The following is a 21645-nucleotide window of genomic DNA, read 5'->3' as shown; positions in this document are numbered from 1 at the left end:
CACAATACAGAGCCTGGTCCTACAGGGGACTAGTTCTTCATCTCTGATATTTTGTAGGCTTCTTTAACTTTCAGTTGAGTAAGTTCTTGGATCGGTCTGTCAGACTAGAAAAGACCAGCAATAGGTTTAAAACAAGACATACAAATTGGAGAGGTTGAACTGCACTGCCCATAAGTGAGAATAACGAGAATATGCAGTTTCTTGAGAGTACATTTCAGTTTTAGCAAGTGAGAAAAAGTATTGATCATTTGCATAAAGACACAAATGTCGTGAACTGTCTGTGAAAACTGGACTATGCCTCAGGGCTTTCCAAAACACATTCCCTGAATTTTCACTGACTTGTACCTCTGTTGAGCCACCTTCCCCAACCACCTTCCAGATCCGGCTGTTATCCCGCAGACTATTTCTCTCCAGAATCACACAAGTGGCAGTGACCATTGTGCGATCACAGACAGTGAACCATTACCTGCTAGAGTGACAGCAATGGACACAGAGTCGGATCCCAGAGCATTAGATGCATTGCAAGCATAGAAACCCACATCAGCCTCCACAGGCGCTAGAATCTGCAAGGAGTCATCAGGCTGAAGAAGCATCCTGGAGTAAAGCAGAAAGAAGGAGATAGAGGTCTCTTAGCTGGTGTGAGCATGAATATATTTACTAGGATTTTTACAGATTTAGGTGATCTTTAATTTATTATTTTTACAGTTTAGGCCCTAAAGTTAATTTAAAAGTCTATTAAGAAGTTCAAAGTCTCATATTGTGACTGTAAGCTGTGATTATTTAAACTATATTTTAATCTAATTCCCACTTCTGCTAATGTTGCTATGTGTATTAGAGAATGATTGCCCTGCATCTAGGACATCTGTCTGTGGCAAGTGAAACCTATTCCTTTGCTTTGTCAGTTCCTATGTGATGTTGTCAAATGACTTGCCTAGCTCCTGCCTCCCAGTTCTGCAAAGCAGGAGCAGTAACAGCAAAGAAAAAGACATATTGCATGTAAGAGTCATAAAACCTGGTGAAGCTGGGCAGAAAGAAGTGAAGTGTCTCATGGGCTGAGTATCAGAATCTGAAATAGACTCCAGATTCTTAGATTACTAGGCAGTTTGTGGAAACTTAGTAGTTTTGTTGCTCCCCTAGTTGTCAGTGAAGACAGAAAGGAATACTCAGCTCCTCCTTGGCCTGAGTCAACCGTCTCTGCCAATAGGAAGAGCTGACTGTGATCTCAGTGCACTGCCCACAGTTAGATGGGACAAATACAGCCTTAACACTCATATGAATTGTTTCTGTTCACAAATAATCCATTTTTACGGTGGCATAACTCCATCAGTTTTTGTTCATGTACCCTCAGTTTCTGCACAGTGTATTTCATCATTACTGTTCCTTTCTCTTAAATTTTTAGCTGAAACTGTTGATAAAGCCTAAAGATAAATTACTTTTCTCATCAGAAACTTTCAGCAGCTGTTCTAAGTAAAACTCTTAGCTGAGGCTGTGATTGGCCTCAAGGGTGAAAGTAAGGGAGGGATATGCCTGTCAAACACATGCTAAAAAAGTCGGCTTTCAGATACTGGAACTGATGAGTTCCTTTCCCTCATCCCCTTGACTGAAAACTGTTGTCTCATGGGCTAAAAAGCAGTAGAAGAGTTCTTTCAAAACACTGTGGGTGGTAGCTGTCTAAAACAAACCACATTAGGGCCACGCATCAAAATATATTATAGAAAAAGATTGAGTTGAAATTCTTTTTTGACCCTTTTAAAGTAATAATAATAATAATAATAATTAATAATAAAAGGAGAGAGCTGTCTTATGTCAATGGAATTTTGCAAGTGCCTAGTAAAATGCATATTTACAAAACAAACATTAATCATCTTTAAATTGCATCTTTGCTTGCACAGCAAAAAAGAAAACAAAAAAAAACCACCAAACCAAAGCAAACAAACAAACAAAAAACACCAAAAACCAAAACCCACACTCAAAAAACAAAAGAAAACCAAAAAACCTCCACCCACCAACCACAAAAACAGTGGTTAGAAGAATCTCTTCCGCACTTCTGATTTCAAGGTTCTTTTAATTTTTACCACTTAGCAGGGCAGATTTCTAGTTAGCTACTGCTAACAATGCTAGTGTCCAGCAAATTTATTTACTTACAAAACTTCTTTTAGCATGCATCAATATCATGTATAAATTTGTTTTAGCACTGACTTACTCAGTCTCTACGTGGAATTCATTAGAGCTTCAGAATTTGTCGCAGTTATACCAGCACATAATAGTTAAAACTATGTGTGTACTGCTTGCATGTGCGCTAATACAGTATATGGGCTGATCAGTCAGTCCTACATAGAATATGCACAAACATTTAAAAAAATGCTTTTAGAAATGTTTCTGTCACCTTCAGGTTGAGAAAAGAGCTTTCTTAATATTATAACATGTAAAACACAAAAAAATCATAATTTGTTAGCTGTTAATCAACTCTGGTGATGCGAATCTCTCTCTGCTAGTCCAAGGCACCACAGAATCTAGTATTTTTTTTTTAATTATTTTTTATTTTTTTTAGGAATAGAAATAGGCCGGATAGGTAACTAATTTTAAAAATAAAAATTCCAACCTAGATCCATCATCTCACCTTTTCATTTCACCTTTTAATGTCCTTCTCTAGAAAGCAAAAATCTTCTTCTCAATAATTCTACTATTTTTGTGTCACAATTTGGCATATCTGCTTTTCTTGAAAGTAGATACTTTGTTATTCCCCTTTGTATAGAAAGATTTTGGCTGGATTCCCTATTTGCTCATAGATTGCTATTTTTGTTAGGTTTTGAGTCGCTTGTCAGCAGTGAAAAAAATACCAGCTGTAGTAATTTTTTCTGTCACCAACATGTCTTCAGAATCTCATTTATGGACTTAAAATAATACAGCTTAATGTTTAATCAGCCTCATCTCAGTTGCTTCATACTGCATTGTCTCCAAGACACGAATATGTTTTACATGACCTAGATCGGTGACTAATTCAGATGGCATGTGGTAAACACCTACCACAGCCTCTGTACCATCTACTGTTTAGATTCTGCTTCATGTCTGCTTAGAAAATACATTGGAGTTATCAAGTACTGAAGGGTTTCCACTGACGAAAGTCACAGCATACTTGGAAAAAAAGATATTTCTTGACAGTCTTAATGAGTAAAGCATAAATCCCTCAAAAATTTTCATGTTTAAAATTTCTTCCTAAAGAAGGTTTTATTTTATTTTATTTTATTTTATTTTATTTTATTTTATTTTATTTTATTTTATTTTATTTTTAAATGAAATGTTTTCCAGCATTTATAGAATTCTCCAGACTTTGGGATGGATACTGGCAGGCTCTGAAACTGCACTCAGAATCCATGCTAGTATCAACCCAACATTTTAACTTTAGAAGAGAATAGGAAAATCCATGTTAAATATGCATTCAGGTTGAACATGCAGACTCAAGTCAAGCATCTTTTACTGGAACTGCACAGATATTTTCAAATTCTGCAGCTTTTTGTATCATTTGATTTCATTCTACTGATAACTAAAAGCAAACATTTTTGTTAGGCCTGTGTTACATTTTGTTGTAACAGTACACGGACTGGGGCTAAACAAATTCATTTTTTGCAAGTAGATCTACATAGCAGTAGACATAAATGCTTTTCGGTGGATAGCACTGCTCATGGAAACAGGCGATAGAAATCCATTCATTTCTATGACACCTTTCTATGATGTCCATGGCACGATGACAACATCCAGACAACACTCACAGCAAAGATATGTGAAAGTGCCTTTATACCAATATTTGGTAATAGACAATTCAGATAGCCATCATCCAACCTAAACCCAATAGTTTACACTCTAAAAATCACAATACAAAACAACTACAACCAGTTTTGGTATACTCGGTAGGGCATGAGTTGGTCTGCAGCATGACTCTTTGACTCCTCTCATTGAAAGCACTGCTCTACCATACTGGTAGAGACGAAGGCACATGGAAAACTGGTTCTTTTTTTTTTTTTTAATTTAATTTATTTTTTCTTCATTCAAAGGATGGTAAAGTAAAAAAATAGACAAACTACAGAGCTGAAAGACAGCTCAAGTGTACCACACACAGATGACCTTGCAGTTTACAGCAATACACTGGGAGACTGCTTACACTGTGGCTTTCATTTACACAGCTAATTGGCAACCAGCAAAAGCATTTTGAGCCAAAGCCAGAACATGGCTGTCAAGAACCCAGCAAAACATTCACAAACCAATTTTTATATGCACCATAATTTCTTAACTTCCCATTAACTCCAAAGTTACAGATTCTGAGCATCTCTGAAGATCAGAGCACTGCTCATTTCCTTCCCTACCCACCAACCTGGAGGAAGCATGAATGATGAATACAGAAAGAATTTGATATAGTGAAAATTGCTTCAGCCATTAAGGAAGAGGTGTCAATGACTAATGCTACTAATCAGCAAATAAAATGTACTTTCCTGGGTTTTTCTGACAGAAAATTTAAGCTAACACGGTTGCCTGATAATTCAGAAATACAGCATATCATTTAAGGCTGAAGTAAGGCCAAACTGAATGGAAAAGAAAAGTTGAAAGCCATTGTAAAGTAAAAGATGTATGTATATAATATAAACTAAAATTTCAGAAATCATAAGACTGTTTTATTCTCAACTAAATGTATCTGTCTGCTGTTACACCATGGCCGCTTGTGTGAGTCAAACTTGTAATTTTCTCATGAGCACAGTGGCCAGCATTAACCATACGTGGACTTCATGTAACCTCACTACCCTTTCAAGGATGCTACAGAAATCATAGTCATTTTAAACAGAGAAAAAAATTAATCACTTAATGGCATAGTTCCAACAGGATGTAACCACTGGCAATGAAAATCTGCATATGCAACTTCTGGGGGGCCAAGAAGATATTTTCACAGGAGTATGGCCAAATAATGATATGATAGGCTCTAGTCTTGATTAAGACTGCATGAGATCTCCACAAGAGATACATTCGTGCTCTTAGTCTCCCCTCCCTCTGCAGAAGTCTCCACTTTTTATGTGAATGCCATGCTACTTAATTGCCATCACACACAGAAAGAGAGAAAAGAACCAAAAAACTCGGTACATTAGAGAAAGCAACGATTACAGAATGGTTCAGTTGCCAAAGTGAAAAAGGAGTTCAGCTGATTGTGTAACTACGCAGAAAGAGTAATGTGTCTTCACCAAATCAAGACTTCACTGACAGTCCACAGGCACCACACTGGAAATTAATTTTTACCTTGACTCTGTGTCTTCTCATTTCCAAAGCTGACCTGCTAACTACAGTCAGATGTCTTAACTGAGGTCACTGTCTTGTGCAGAAAGAGCTGCTAGCAGATTCTTGGACTGCTTTGTTGTACCACGTCAGTTAACATGACTGCTTCATCCACAACCTATTCTTATATACCACTTCCTCACAGAACAGGACCAAAGCATAAAATCTGAAGTACACACATGAGAAAAGATGTATGTTATCAACACAGTAAAGTATATGACTGGCATTGAAATAATCTTCTTGTGTACTCTTGCACACATATAAATGGAATGATCTGTACATAAAGGCTATCCACAGGAAAAAGGTCATTATTTTTGTGGTACATTGATAGAAGTATTTTGTTGCTCAAGTTCTCAGGCTACATTTAGGGGCAGACAGCTCCACGCAGAGAGTTTGTACAAGTGAGGATGTACCAACTCATGTTAGACGACTAATGCTTAAACATCAGTATGTTGAGATGACTGTGATAGCTCCAATTAGCCATTGAGTATGGTTCCACAGTAATAACCATTAAAATGACCAGCATTCATTTTCAAATGAAAGTAGCCAGTTCATGTTATGTCCTTTAGTACAGACACAACTTTGTTAAAATACTGGGTTATCTGTAACCATCCTCAAATTCAAATGATGTTTCCCTATTGTAGCTTTACGATAGGATATCCTGAATTGGAAGGATCAGGGATCATCAAGTCCAACTCATGGCTCCACACAGGACTACCTAAAAATTAAACCATGTGTCTGAAAGCGTTGTTCAAATGCTTCTTGAACTCTGGCAGGCTCAGTGCTCTGACCACTCCCTGGGGAGCCTGTCCCAGTGCCTGACCACCCTCTGGGTGCAGAACCTTTCCCTAACACCCAGCCTGACCCTCCCCTGTTCCAATGGCTCCATGCCATTCCTTCGGGTCCTGTCGCTGTCCCCAGAGAGCAGAGCTCAGCGCCTGCCCCTCCGCTCCCCTCGTGAGGGAGCTGCAGGCCACCATGAGGCCTCCCCTCAGCCTGCTCTGCTCTGGGATGGACAAACCAAGGGACCTCCGCTGCTCCTCATATGTCTTCCCCTCCAGACCCTTCATCATCTTCACTGCCCTCCTTTGGACACTCTCTAATAGTTCTATGTCCTTTTTATGTTCTTAACATGGTTTCCAGCCTCTATCCGAACATACACAGGGAACGGTGTTTATAATGCCCACTGAGTTTTACCCAGGGGCAGTTTTACACAGGGATACCTCCACATTCTGATACAATAACCATATTGGAGAGACTCTGATGGAGCACTGTGAGAAGTGCAGCTCATTTCTCATGCAGAAGGACGAACTCTTCCCCAGGGAACTATACTGCACACTGCTTGACAGCAAACCAAATTTCAGGTTTGTTCTCTGGTATCTCTGTGATCAATCACAAAAGTGTGTATTGACATAATTCCTTTCATGAACATCCCTCTAAATTTGCAACCAGTCTAAAACAATAAAAGAGAGAGTCACAGACTAGTCCTACCCATTGAATGGATTAACTTTGAAATCCGAAGATATACTCAATCTTTGTATATCAAAACCAATCTTCACAGCAGAAACCTCCACCTTCAAATAGGGAAATACGCTGAAGCTCCCAGCGCTCCAGACACGGAGTGGTCTGTTGACTACCTTACGTACTTATCTATTTCAGTACTTTACAACCTCTTCTTTTCATTTACTGAAATAAAAGTAAAGCTTCTGTTTGCCACACCAGACTGATTCAGCATCCAGACCTTTCTGAAGAGTTATAGTGCCTTGTTTGCCAATTCACATGTGATAGCCCTACTTTCTGCTATGAAACCAGACTACAGCAAAATGTGGTTTGGCACATACGATTGACTGGCCTTAAAGCATGGAAACTGAAGAGTCAAAATGTTAACTATTTTCTTAAAAGTTAAGTAATTTATTTTACCTATCATTGTATTTCACCTCCTCTCCATTCTTAGCCCAGCTGATGGTGGGCTTTGGGTTTCCCACTGCTTCGCAGTGAAGCAGCACGCTCAGTGTGCCACTGGCTAGGACCACTGTCTGTCCCAGGTGGGTGACAACCTCTGAAGCAGAAAGCTGTTGTGCTGCTGAAATCTTTCGGAGGATGGCAGGCTTTTGATGAGGTCTGCGCAAGCTGTTTGTCATGTCCATGGAGGTGGGAAGAAGTGCTTCAGCAGATGATGTCCTCAGGGAGCTAGTAAATCCAGAAACACGTCTGTGGAAAGGGTATTCCACAGAAGTTGAGTCAACTCTTCGCCTTGATGCTTTGAGGACAGATTCCTGATGCTCCAAGTGACTCCTAAAAACGTCATGAGCCAGCTGTACAACAAGCCGCTCAGTGTAGATATCTTTAAGCTCCTCAGGTTGCTGAGACAAATTCCTTATGATATCATCTAAGCGTTTCTGCTCTGTGACCATAGCAAATGGCAGGTTATGTTCCCGGCTCTGGTCTTCCTCTGAGGATACGTTTCTCTCCATGGACTCCTGGGCTTCCCAGGACTCCAGATTTTCCCCTGGCCAACCCCTGTGCTGTAGCAGCCTTGAGACAATATCATCATACCAGCTGCTAGGGTCAGCAATGTGCCCTCGCTTTTCAGCCTTGCTTCCATTGAAGAGAATCCCATTGATATGTTTCTCCTGTGTTCGCAAGGCTTCATTTAGGCTGGCCTTTCTCATGGACTCTTCCTCCCTAATGACAGCTGGCTGCCCAGGAATGAGCTTCTTGTTGCTTCCTATTAGTTTAATTACAAAATGTTCACGGACTGGCCCTGCTATGCAGGTGTATGTCCCAGTGTCCGAAGGCTTCAAACGATGGATTTTCATGTAACCGTAGGGTGCAATAGTGATGTGAGCTGAGCTGATGAGCCTCTTGTCGTCCTTCTCCCAAGTGATCATTGACTTCCGGAACCTCCTCGTGGGGCATCGGAGAATAACGGAGGTTTTGGGTAGCAGGTAGGCATACCCACCCACAATAAAGTGTAGCTTCTTCTGCTTCCTTGTCTGGATGTAAACTTTCTTTACGGCCACAATATGGGGACTTTGCTTATGAGCTGGCCTGTTGTGCCCTGAAATATCATTAATACTATTAGTATGTGGTACCATTAAAAAAACAACAAGCAGTTTACTTTGGTGCTGGCAGCGTTTGACCCATTAGATGATAATGGGAGAAACTGGCCACCAGTTACTGAACATTAAGCTGGACCAATCACAGTAAAAGGAATAACAAGGCACACGTTAGGAATGCAAAAATCGTCCTGTCCAGGGTACCTGCAGGAACCTAAGTGCTAGGAAGATAAACTTTATGTGAGGGAGAAAAATCCAATGGAAACGTAGTTCTTGTTGCTAAAGTATTTAAATGAAGACTATTGCTTAATAAATACATAAAAAAGACAAGTGTTTTCCATCCCAAACCTGAAATGCAATGTGATCTTGCTGATCACAGCAGTAAGGAGGAGTGAAAATGATACCAACTCAAGGAATAACATTGAACAGAACAAAACTGTCTGGAATAGACTTAAAAATACAGGTTATATACTATTAAAGTGGAAACTTCCAGTTTCCAGATCTCTATGACCGATATCTTTGTTACAAAACACTAAACAAAACAGCACAAGTGTACTATTACTGAATACCATGCCACATTTGGCCTTAGCTTTGGTTCTGAATGTCACATCTTATTTTCTCCCCAACATACCCAACATTTAACAGGTTTTAGAGTTCATAATCTACTCTAAGCTAAAGCTAGGCTGCCATTCAATCTTCCACATATCCAGCTGTCTTGCTGCAAGCCAAGTAGGGAGACTACTGCTTTTGAGAAGGGCAGCAGAAAATGCATGAAATACCACCATAAAATACATCCAACTTATGTTGCATGGTTCCTTACAAATCCCAAGTCACAGAGGGTTCCAAGTGACAAAATGAAAAAAAAAAAATACTTTTTAAGTTGATCTTCCGCAAAATTCCTTACCAACCATTTTCTTTGTAGCTATCTTAGCAGAGTGTTTGTTTGTAGCTCAGGCACTGTCCAGTATCTCTAAGTCTCTATGTTCCAGTTGTGAAATTTAGATCTAGATTTGGATCAGAATTTTGTGCCATTTCTTCCAGAAACCAGTACCTCTCTTCTGGCACACTGGGTCAGAACCAGCTCCACAGTAAGATTTATAGCTTTTATCCACTGACTTGTCTTATTCCTAAACAGAGCATGCTTGCTCAGAGACAAGCAGCAGCAGCAGGAGCAGCCGCCACCACTCTGCAATACTGAGCAACATTAGTGCAAGAGAAGGTTATGGAGCATGTGACAGCATGAATTTCTTAGTGATGGATATTCAAACCCGCTTCCCCCAGACACTCCTAAGTGTCTTTTTCACTTACTTGCACAGGTAGCTAGTGCACAAGGCCTGATCAAGGATGAGAATGGCAAAGGTGGGCACAGTGAGGAATTGATGATGACAGAACCCCCAGTTTTCAGCATCTTTCTGCAAATAGCGTTTCGACTCTGGGTTCCCTCTCCACAACTCACTGAACACTAGGAACAGAATGAGAAACATTAGGAACAAAATTTATTAAAAGTAAAGGAGTGCTCCTTGTCCACCACCCTCACCCTTACCTCCAACCCCACTTTGCATACTCATACCACCATATGGGTCAGTTACAACTTTCAATATATTACAGGGGAAGAAATCAGAACAGCACTTGGCCATTCAGCTACAGATGATGCAGGCACAGTAGGGAGATGAAATAACAAGTATTTCTATCCTTTGCAGTTTTGAATCTTACTGTCCCCCCTTTTTTCTATCCAGTGATATCCCTTCTTTTAACAGTACTCTGCTATACTGCATAGCTTGTCTTTGCATGTTGTTTCTATTTATTTGTGTCTGTTGGGTTGAAAAATTCCTGGTCATAGCCAAGAGCAGACCATGTTGAGTTGCACCTCGCAGATGAAATTCCGTTCTGCTAAAATCACTTTGACCTATGCTTAATCTCTGAGCGCCACTCTTGCAGATCTAGCAGAAATTATAAACGGATGTTTCAGATACTGAGTTATTTAATTCTGGTAGTTAACAGATATGGGCTACGCAAAAGAGTACAAACCCGTTAATACCAAACTGCAGTGCTCAATGCACAGGTGCATATTGTTTGGGGGAAGTAAGCAGGCATATTTTATTTCATACTTATGTAAACAGAATCACAGTAATTGAGAATGTGGTCCATTGCACTGGGACACCAGTGGTGGCCTGCAGAAGAGCTGGAAAGCAGGCTGATCATTGTAAGGCTTACCAGCACAGAGATGCACACATTGCACTAGATCCCATGTCTACAGTGCAACACACATGTTGGTTGGAGGTGGCATGAGGGGGAGAAAACAAACTGAGGGTGAAAAGGGCAAAAAGGCAGCCTTCAAGTGAGATGAAGAGGGGAGAGTGAAGTCAGATTTGATTTTAAAAAGTGCCAAAATGCAGAAATATGAGTAGTATGTATGTCAATATAAACCATGTAGCAACTTCTTGTGAAGGAAGAGAGATTAGGAATAGAATTGCCGCCTTCACTGCCAGAATGGACATGTCTCCTGCCAGCAGACTTAATGAGAACAACCATTTATTTGAGTGAAATGTGGACGGATCACCACAAGAAGGCTGCAGGTAAGACAGCTCTATGAGGTGACCACTGTTTCGTTTACAATTAAGGTACTTTCTACCTGCTTTCATGAAGGAGAACCAGGAGAGCAGAGGTAGAGATTGCAAGAAGGGGAATGGTTTTCTTTTTACTGGCATCAAATGATTAAATTGTATTTTCATTAGTGCTGTCGTAAACGTAAAGAAATTTTTTCTTAAGCCGTGTGGGACTGGAAAGGGAGCCTGGGGAATGCTAGAGACTTCAGCAGAATGAGTTTGTTTTGCCATTCTTAAATTGAAGGAAGGAAGTAACTAGCTAACATTGCAAAAGCAGTGTCCTAGAGTGAGAGAGGCCTGGCATCTGTAACGATATGCCTACAGCAGACTGGGGTAATTCCTCCCTTCTCTTCTCTGCATCATAGGGAAAGGCTGGAGTGGCCCCCAGCAGGAAAAGACTCTTGACAACTGAACTGCCTTCTCAATGCGAGTCTTTGGGAAGAAAAAGCATTGAGCCTGAGGGAGCGAATATTACTCCTCATGGATGCCTTGCATGAACAGAAGCAAAGGCTGTGCATGGACAGAGGCAGGAGTTTATTGTTTTGAGCATGGGTTGTGTTTATGCCAGAAGGAAGGTCTTAATGCTTTGGCTGGATGGCAAACCACATTTGTAGAGGCAATCTCCAGAGACACACATTGAGCTAGTGGTCACATCCCCTACCAGGATGATAAGGACAGATAAATAGGACAAAACTGAGCATAGTAGGCTTTGTGCAGTCTGAGCACATTTGACTCCTTCATCTCAAGTGACTGAGAAACTTTGTCACCCAGAACAGCACAATCAATACTTATGCATACAAAGAGCATACCTGTGACCAGTCAGAGAGAAGCCACTCATTGGGACAGTCCTCATTTTTGCAGGCTTGTAGGGTAACTGGCTTTGGCATGGAGCAGAAAGTTTCTGTCAGCTCTAACAAGCTTCCATCTGCCAGGTGCTGCTTGCAAAGCATATCTCGCTTCTGGACACCACCTCCACATGTCTGTGAACACTGTGGGAGATGAGAGTCAGTCAACTTGCATCACACTTCCACCATGGCAAATGATGGCAAAAATTACTTGTGAATTTGGGTAGAAATCAATGTCTAGTTTCAGCCAAGAAGAAAATATAACAAAAAAAAAAAAAAAAAAAAAAAAAGAGATGTCACAGCAGACTTTAAAAAATGTCAAAAATATTTTGGGAAGTAGAAGCAACATATTTTGATGATGATAATAAAAAAAAAGCCACCAAACTTGCTTCAGCACTTCTGAAACATTTTGTTTTCAGAAATTTATACAAAAGACAAGGAAGCAACAACTTAGAATTACAGTACGGAGGTTGAAAAGCTGTCCTTTCCTATACCCCACAACTGGAAAATGAGGCACTTGCACATGATTTGGAGGATTTAGGCTTTAAGTGTCTGCCTGAGCTTTCTGCTACTGGCAGTGTCAGACAGTATGGAAAAGCCTTCACCAGCAGAAACTGATTCAAGATCTTCATTTACAGGATAGTATTATGCATATTAGATAACAGTAGCTATGATGTAAATATTTATCCAAATTCAGCTTATTAAAAAAGAGTTTGTATTAGTGAGAAAAATGGTGGAAATTTGAGTGTGGTAAATAAGAATTTCTCCAGTCGATTGCTTTGCCTTTTCTTCCTTTTGTAATTTTCATATTTCTCTTTTCTGAGCTGCATGAGGTCTACTCCTACTGCATTTCAAAACTTAACTGTTCAGTCTTGAATTCCTGTCCTTCAAGACTTCTTGCAGTATGGCATTCCACTGATTTTTAACTCATGTGAAAGCTGTATAACAGCTGCAATCTGCTGTTGGCCTCAACAATTGGTTTATAAGGTTAGTATAATAACCCATTAAATAACCTTCAGTATTTATGGCTGTCATGACAGCAGTGTGTGCCCTTTCCGAAAGGTAAGGAGGAAGGTTTATTTGAGTCAAACTAAAACTGGCTGATTAATATCCAGACAGCCCACCTCCCCTCTCTCTTTAATGTAAATATTCCCCTCTGTATCTATTTTCTACCCATGCAGGGCAGGAAATTTTGAACAAGCAGATGCAGTCTCCTGCATTGTTTTTAATTTTTTTTTTAATTTATTTTTTTGGGAAGCTTGGTGTCTCTGCCCTATTTCTGAGATCTTTTTGTGGTGGCTGATAGGTGGCTACCAATTCTTCTGCTTAGTCTAGACAGTTCAATTCCATTTCTCTCTTCGCCTAGTAAAGAAGAAGGGTGAGGTTGTGCTATGCTGAAATTACCAGGAATTGCTTATAGTTTGCAACAAGGAATTATGTCTGAGAACTAGTAAACCACATGACGAAATATTAAAACGTATACTAAGGCAGTTAAAAAGAAAATTATTTATAAAATCTTGGAGACATGAAAGGCCCTTCTCTCTTAGAGAGAGATATGCATAAACTTTAATGTGAGCCTCATTTTTTAGGATATACATTTTTCTTGAAAGATAGAATGGAAGTGCAGACTTGAACACTGTAAAGAAAGATGTATTTATGTTCTGTTTGGTTTGCTCTCTAATGAGTAAAAATAGTTTTTGTCCCAATTAGAATGTTATGAAGCTCAAAAGCTTCCAAAAAATTATGCAAGTAAAACAATACTTTAGTTTTCAGCAAAAGAAAACATTTATCAGCCTTTCATTTGAGAACAATTCATTCCTGAGGAGAGAGTAAATCAAGAAAAATATGATTAAAAGTATTATTTCAAGATTGCCTAAGGACTGCAGTCATATACCAGAGCCAAAATGAGTTAGGCACTGTATAAACACAACAAAAGCATGTTCCCGCTGTCAGTCAAACAAATCCCAGGAAGTCTCTCATCATGACCAGATAAAAGAGTAAGACAAAACAGATCTTTTCTTGCTTCTTGCCCTTCAGTCACTCACACAGCTTTGTTTTATGAAAAATAACTCGCTACTCAGTGTCAAATGCTATCGACAAATGCCAGAGAAAGCCAAACACAGTAACAAGATTCCTCCTTGTCCGCAGGAACACTTTTCTAGTATACTGTATTACTGCACCGGAGCTGTGCCTGCACCTGTCCTTCACCCCTGGAACCATTTCACTGGTCTGGGATCTCTGTTGACTTTTCTCCAGTGGAACCTTCCAGCTCCCACATTATTCGAAGGAAGGGGGTAGACCAATGGCAGCAAAGTTCACTTGGATTTACAGACAATATGAAGCAATAATTCTGAGAGGAATTATTTTTAGACACATTTAGACACATCTTATTTAGACACATCCCATCTGAATAATATGCTTGCTGTCTCTGTGTTCAGAAAGGTCTCACAACTCTGTTACAACACAGAATTGTGCTTGTGTCACAGGCAGGAGAGATGTGCCATGGTTTCACCTCACCCACCCATGCATGCAAAGTGTTTGCACTGTGTCTCCTGACATTCCTGCCTCCCACAGCTCCTGAGCAGAGCCAGTTCCTATATCCCCCAGCACCCCTTTAGAGGGGATCTAGGGCTTTGTGAGAGTACTGACTTAAAGAGATGCATCTCCCCACATTGCTACCTAATTATGCCTCGCTCAGCAATTAGCTTAAGGAAACATAGGGCAAGACTGATACTAAAGACAATCCATACACCCAATTCTGCCATTTACTCATTCCTGTTTTTTTGTTTTGTTTTGTTTTGTTGTTGTTATTGTCATTGTTTTTTTTTTTTTCTTTTTTTTTTTTTTTTCTGCTTTTCACATATACTGGCATAAGTATTTGAGCACTTGCACAGTGAGCCAGAGTGCAAAATGAATCTAGGCTAAACCTAATTACACTTCAGGCTAGCTTTAACCAGGATGATTGTGTGACTGCACAGCACCTCTGGAGATTCAAGGGAATGGGTGCTACAAATAAGGGCAAGAAAGAGCTCCACAGCAGCTCCACAGCAGCTATTGACTCCTCTGGTAGAAGTGCTGGCAAATGCCGTCCTAAACTGCTGGTGGTACTGTGGCCTTGGCTTCTTCTACTGCAGTCATCACTTTGATCTCTTCTGCTCATACAAAAATCTGCAAACAATAATTAATACAAAGGATTGATGGTCCCCACTGAAAGCAGAGAGGGAAAGCCAACCATCTCTCTGCCTCAGCACATGCTTATGAACATCCACGCACATGCATATACTGCACAGGATTCAGGCAAAAACACCAATTTCATTGTTTGGGAGTCAGGGAGGCTGGTCCTTTCTCAAACTTGTGGAAAGAAGTTTCCACTTGTGGAAAGAAGTAAGTATAACTTACTCTGTAATAAAACAAAGAAGGACGAAGATTTATTAATGGATGTCTCCTATTTGAGGTCTGCAGAGTTGATATTTATAGTGGCTTGTAAAAATGAAAGCTTATATCCATCTTCCTCCAGAAACACACTACTGAAAACAAGATGAACATCCTAATGGATTTAGCTAAGGAATAGAACTGTTTAAAAATAAATAGCCTTGAATCTGCAAAGAGTTATTTAAAAAAATTGCTTGGAGTGTTACAACACTGATAATTATCCCGTGTTTATCTGCCAGGAACACTGGGTCTTTTAAAGGCATTTAATTCAGAGAATCCTCCCTTAACAAGCATAAAGAGCCTTAGAAAAGAAAATGCTGTGCATTACAATTTTGTTTGTTTGTTTCTTTGCTTAAAATTATTTTGAGAGAGTGCTTGGAAAAGCATGATGAACTTCATAGATGAGACCAAAGAAATGGCTTCAAATGGTGCCACGTGGGATGCAGATGTTGCCCTCCACTGCCTGCGATGCTTTACAGGCACCTTCCTGCATGGCCCTCTGTCTCTCCACAGGTGGGAACACCTCTCAGGGTCTCAGGGTGATGTGGAGACCTCTGTAAGGTCTGTAGGTTTGTCTTCCCAGAAGCCTCCTGCAGGATTTGGGCTGCTGGGTACCCCCCCCTGAAACAATGTGCAGCCATGCTGGCTACCCCCTGACTTGGCAGCCCTGCTCCAGCAGCTCCTGGCTGGAGCTCGCCTCCAGATGAAGTCTCAGCTAGCAACATCCCATCCAGATGGTCTCTTCCCTTGCACATCCCAGGAGTCAACCAGTGGTAATAACGACAAAGCGCAATGCACTGGCCTGTTGATGCAGGTTTTCACATGGAGGTCATCCACAGGAAACCTGTGTGAGACAGAACTGCCAGGCCTGGCTTTGCTACAGGGTGGACCTCTTATGTACACAGGTTGGTGGTGCAAAGAAGGAAGACAGACATCTTTAAAAAATGAGAGGATGGAAATCAATTTTAGTGGATTAGTTTATTTTTTCTTGCACTATACTGTTCTCAACAGAGGCAGATGACTACATGTAGAGAAGTGCATTGTTTATGTCATTTTCTCCTGGTAAAAGGGAGTCACAAGAACTATTCAGTGGCCACATAATGAGGAGCTGAATATACAGCTGTCCTTCCTGCAAAGTGTAGAGGACCTTAGTTAATCCACAGCAGTGAAATGCAGCACACATCCTCTGTCTCCACCTAGTCCAGAGAAGGCAGCAGTTAACACATGAGGTGCAACCTGGACAGTCTTATTTAATTCCTGATCGATATGCTTGTTAAAGCCTTTACACTTAATTGAGCGCCATCCTCCCCAAGATGTTTCATCTTTCAACAAGATTGAGAGCCTCTGTGCAGATATAAAAAATGCCTAAAACATTACTTTAGACAGGCAAAAATGTGTGTGATTACACTGTTGAGGAAGACATTGAGTATCATATGATGAATGTCTCTTCTGACTGTTCAAATAAAGTTGCAGAAAATTACTTTCTGTAAGGACTATGGCCAATTATAGGCTTTTTAACTACCACAGGCACATCTTATAGCATATGCTAACTTTATTATATTATGTGTTAGTAAAAAGCTATTTACCAATATAGCATTCATGTGTGGATACAGCCTAGCAATATTGAAAAGTACAACTAAGCAAATATGTGTATGTGAATATCAGTAGACAAATTAATGTTAAAGCATGAAATATAACTCAATTGTTTTAAACAAAGGACTAATGCCATAGGCTAGTTATCTAGTTTTGACAGAACATCAGGCTGGCATAAATTTTGGTTACTGGGAAGGCTGCCCAAATCCAGAGGTCTCCCATGAAGTATGGCTTCACAGATTTAACAGCTTCATTAGGTAAGTACATTAACATCTCCTTGGCTGTTAAGTCAAAGGCAGATTTTATAGAGGGAGACTGGGAGTTATATGTAAGCACAGTGCCAACTGCTCATGGCTTTTTGATAACATGGAATGAATCCTTACACCCAGCAGAACTGAAGGTTTAAATAGACATTTTGCTTGCACCTCCACTGTACAGTGAATTTTCCCATTCCTCTCAACAGCCCAACAGTATAATTTCTTCCTTCTGCAGTATCATATCCAACATAAACACCTTTAAGTCTTTTGAATTGTATATTTTCATTAGCAACCAGATGGCAGCACATAAACTTATTTCAGGTAGCCTACCAAAGACAGAAAGCCTTGTACTGATCCATTGGGCAGACTGAAATTTTCAATATTAGTCTAAAAAGGCATGCATTTCGTGAAGTACCTCACACTTATTTGTGACTTTGAAGGATGAGGAGTGTTTCTTGCCCTAAACTAAATTCTTATTTGAGAATAGAAGGAATACCCATCATGCTCCAGAGATCCTCTCCTCCCTGATTGTTGTAGCTTTGTATTCCTAGAAACCTAGAAATTCACAGCTAACTAGAATCCACTGACTCCAGCTGACAATCACATTACAGATCTTTTTGTTTGGAACCTATGGTCAGCCGTCAAAAGTTTTCAGTAATCTTGCATTAGAAATAGCAAAAGCCATTATTTGCCTATGAAAATCCTGATTCATTTTCACTAAGGAGCAAAAAGCCACACTTTTTCATTTTTTAATAGCTCATTAGAAGGATTAATGAATCCTGTTAATAAGCTAACTCAAAACAATCCACTGATCATGCACGTAATGACTATATTAATAATCATAAAATGAGATTAACTCATACATTCTTACCTCTTGCCATTCTGTAGGATACCAGGAGGGTGGGCAGTCAAAGCGATTACAGGCTTGCACGAGGGATGGCTTAGGTTTATGGCACAATTCATCTGCCAAGATCACGGTCTCATTAGTTTCTCTTGATAACAGGTGAGAACAGAAGACATCTCGTGTCTGCAATCCAACCCCACAGGTAAGACTGCAGATGCTCCATTTCCCAATCTCCCATCTGTGAAGGGGTCAGGAGAGAAAACCTTAAGCACAATATGAAGTAACCTTAATCCTTCTCTTTTCAAAATGACGGAGTGAAGAAGCAGTAAATGAAAGGGATTTCTTTTCTGACCAAAGTGACCCTTCTTCTAGCTGCAGGATGAGGTTAAGAAGAGTATTAACTGTTCATCTGCATTTTTGGTTCTTGTTAGGAGCTCTTGGGCTTCAGGTGTCTTGGACTCCTGCAATATCATAAGAACAAGTTTTGTGTTCTACATTAAAAGTTTTTGATGGGCAGGAGCCTAGATAATGTATTTCAAGACTGAATGGACTTCATTAGCTGGTTCTTTTCTGTCTTTAACCAAAAGAAAAAAAGCTAGTAACAATATTCATCAGAGGAATACATCGATGAATTCCTGAGTAGGAATTTCTTCCAGAAGACCCAGGGGAGTTCCTGGGGTTCCTGGCAGGCTTTTCCTTGTTGTTGAGTAGGGAGTGCTATGGCCTTGAAAGATGTAACAGGAGAGCAGAAAGACCCTCTTTACTGTCTGGGTAAACAACTACTACTGACCCAACCTTTCTCTGTGCTAGCTGTGTAAATTCTGAATCAACAGGATTTTTCATGGCTCAATTTCAGTGTCTATCACATGAAAACCAGATTTCTGGTGTTTGTCGTACTGAAAACACCCTCTAATTCTGTCAGCAATACACAGAAAATTGCTTAAAATGTCAAGTCTCACTCTTGTACTCTACTAGAAGGCAATTCAGTGATATACAGAAACACATATACAAAGAAGTCTTGTATTCAGAGTGAGAATATAAGAGAATAGTCTTCCCATCCACTTCAGACAAAACACTAGATTGACATGAGCATACTCCTACATCCAAAATGAAAGTACAAAAGCCAGATGCTGACACTTTTTCTAATCCTGAAGAATAGCTTTCTTGCCTGCATGATGTTACTGAAACTGATTGTCAGGGGAGTAAATTAAACATTCAGGACAAGGAAAGCTCAGACAACCTGCCCTTCGAGAAAGCAAAGCCAGGCAGAAACTAAAAGGAGTGATTATGATGAAAGACACCCTCTGGCTCCAACAGGACCGAGGCAGACAATGAAGGAAAGTTATGAAACATGTCAGCAACAAGAAGCAGAATTTATGAAGGAGCTATGGGGAAAAACTCTGATAGTTTAGGATTAGCAGTCAATGGAAACAGCTCAGCATGTTTAAAATGCACCACGTTAGTAAACATTTTATGGAAAAAAAATCATCCTACTCTCACAGAACTATTCTAACTTCTCTTTTTATTTTATAAAGTTGTGCTGTGTATTTGTTCCCTCTCTCTCAATAATATCCATAAACAAATTTAAAAGATTGTAGGTAAGAAATATATTTTCCTCAGTAGATGATAATGCAAAGGCCAAAAACGCCACTCTGCTCCCCTTCTGTGCCCCATCTGCTGATTACTTTGTCTGATTTTATAGTAGGACAGGATTTGCCCTGAGCATCACTGTATGCAATATTAATGACACTCTAGTTTGCTTTTAGACAACAGCCTTGGTAGTGAAATCCACCTCCTCTTCTCTAAATGCCACAGCTCTATTCTGCATTTTGCCATTAACAACCAGGAAAATGTGTTTAACCCTTTCTAAAAATTAATACACCCTGCATAGTGAGGAAGAAGTTGCTATGGCCACTTTCCAGTCTGTAATACACTGAAGGCCACTTAAGTCTGATACCGGGAGCTATTTAGCAGTGACATCTGGCAGCCAGCTAAACTAATCTGGAGTATGTTCTCCATATGAATGATCTTGGGGGATAGGTCTTCCCAGATTTTCCCATAAAATTGTCAGTCAGAATTAATGTGGATATCAGCTACCCTTCAGTTTTTGGCACGATCTAAACTGAGATGTTTGAGTAGGTGGTGAAAAGAAGGCATTTTCTTATTTCAGAATCTATTTTCATACATGGTTAGTTGCCAAAGTTGCTTTTATTCAAGTGATGGTAATAGCTGTTGCCTCCAGCAACTCATTGTTTGTTATTGGTATAAGAGCACAATGTTTCTGTTGGCAGTTCACATCTCAGTGGCCAGCAGGCCACATAAACTCTTTGGAGATCTTGGCTTCTGCAGAAGAGGGTGACTATTTCTTCTTCCAGAAAGAAATGTTGCATTTCAATAAAGAGAAAGGATTTTTTTTTCCTAATGTTTGAATTTACTGTTGCAGGTTGCATCTGTTGCCCTACCCATAATATAATTTTATTCACAAATTCTTCCAGCTGCTCTAAACAGGAGAGTTCTCAGAGGTGCTCAGGAAATATGAGGTCAAATTCTCTCTTACCCTTGTGTTTTCATTGACTTTTTGGGCTTTCATAGACACAAAGCAAAGAATGTAGAATAGAGTAGGGATATGCAAAGTAGAGTAGGGATATGCAAGTAACCAAAATCAGAGATGATATAGATGATTGGCAGAATTTCACAGTCCTACACAAATAAAGAGAGATCAGTGATAACCTTATTGAATAGAATCACAGGACTGTAGGATTATTTTATAATAGCTAGAGGTGATTGCACCACTTTGTAAAATAGGTAGGAGAGTACTACTACAAGTAGTTTATAACCTATCTTTCTTCTGTTGGAGATAGTAATTTTTTTTATTTTTTATTTTTTTAATACTGTCTTGCTGCAGTAATACAGTTTTATCCTTAATGTAGAGTGTTATGAAATGTGAGCTCAAATAATCCGTTTCTTATTTCATATGGTCTTTATGTGCACATGCCTCTGTCTTTTTATTTGTTTATTTTTTTATATTTTTGATGATTTGGCCACACCGAACTGACTTTTCCAATTAGTATGACTTGCAAAAAAATAATAAAAAAATAAATTTAAAGGAGAAGAATGGCATGATATCCTTCATGCAACTGATAATGCCAGAATTAAAATTCAAGTAGGATAATCTTACACTTAAAAAGGTAAATAAAGTAGTTACAGGATCAAGCTAAGGAAAGCTCACACAATTGGGTTTGGCATCTTTGTACGCTGACTGTGGTTGTTGTTATGGTGTAGACTTTAGGAAAAATTTGCATTCTTGCTAGTTTATAGTCCAGCTGAAGTCATTGGTTTGGTACTTCCTGTATTGCTTACCAAAGCCCATTGAAGGGATTGCATGGGTTTGTTCTGGAATATTCTTTTGATCCCTCCTTCTTTCTCCACCACTAGTGCCCAAACCTATATGAATATGTAGCAACAGAGAAGCAGTAGCTTTTTAGCCTTTTTCACAGCAGAACTTCAGCGTATCTGTTCCCCCAAGCCCCTGGCTTGTCCTAGCTCTGGGTCTATGATTTCATCACTTTTCTGTTTCCATCTCCTAAATGCCTAAATAGCAGTTATGTATTTAAGCACAACCTAGTCTTTAAAATATTTCAATTGTTGTATTTCATTAAAAAAAACAAACAACAGAATTCAACAGGTAAAAGG

General features: G+C 39.7%; 1 protein-coding gene across 5 annotated transcripts in view; it reads right to left on the bottom strand.

Annotated features, from left to right (window-relative positions):
* ADAMTSL1 (ADAMTS like 1) overlaps positions 1–21645 on the bottom strand; it is a 476605-nt gene that overhangs the window by 43646 nt on the left and 411314 nt on the right. For all 5 annotated transcript variants that reach the window (XM_040540933.1, XM_040540934.1, XM_040540938.1 and 2 more), the window contains 5 exons: positions 17980–18190; positions 11791–11970; positions 9684–9837; positions 7237–8377; positions 467–594 (listed from right to left, as the gene is read on the bottom strand). In XM_040540933.1, coding sequence (XP_040396867.1) covers positions 467–594; positions 7237–8377; positions 9684–9837; positions 11791–11970; positions 17980–18190 — 1814 coding nt within the window. The remainder of the gene's footprint in view (positions 1–466; positions 595–7236; positions 8378–9683; positions 9838–11790; positions 11971–17979; positions 18191–21645) is intronic.

Source organism: Cygnus olor, chromosome Z (genome assembly GCF_009769625.2).
Source record: "Cygnus olor isolate bCygOlo1 chromosome Z, bCygOlo1.pri.v2, whole genome shotgun sequence".
NCBI classification, from domain to species: domain Eukaryota; kingdom Metazoa; phylum Chordata; class Aves; order Anseriformes; family Anatidae; genus Cygnus; species Cygnus olor.
The sequence above is the reverse complement of the archived record's forward strand: the minus strand, read 5'-3'. Positions and strand labels throughout refer to the sequence as shown.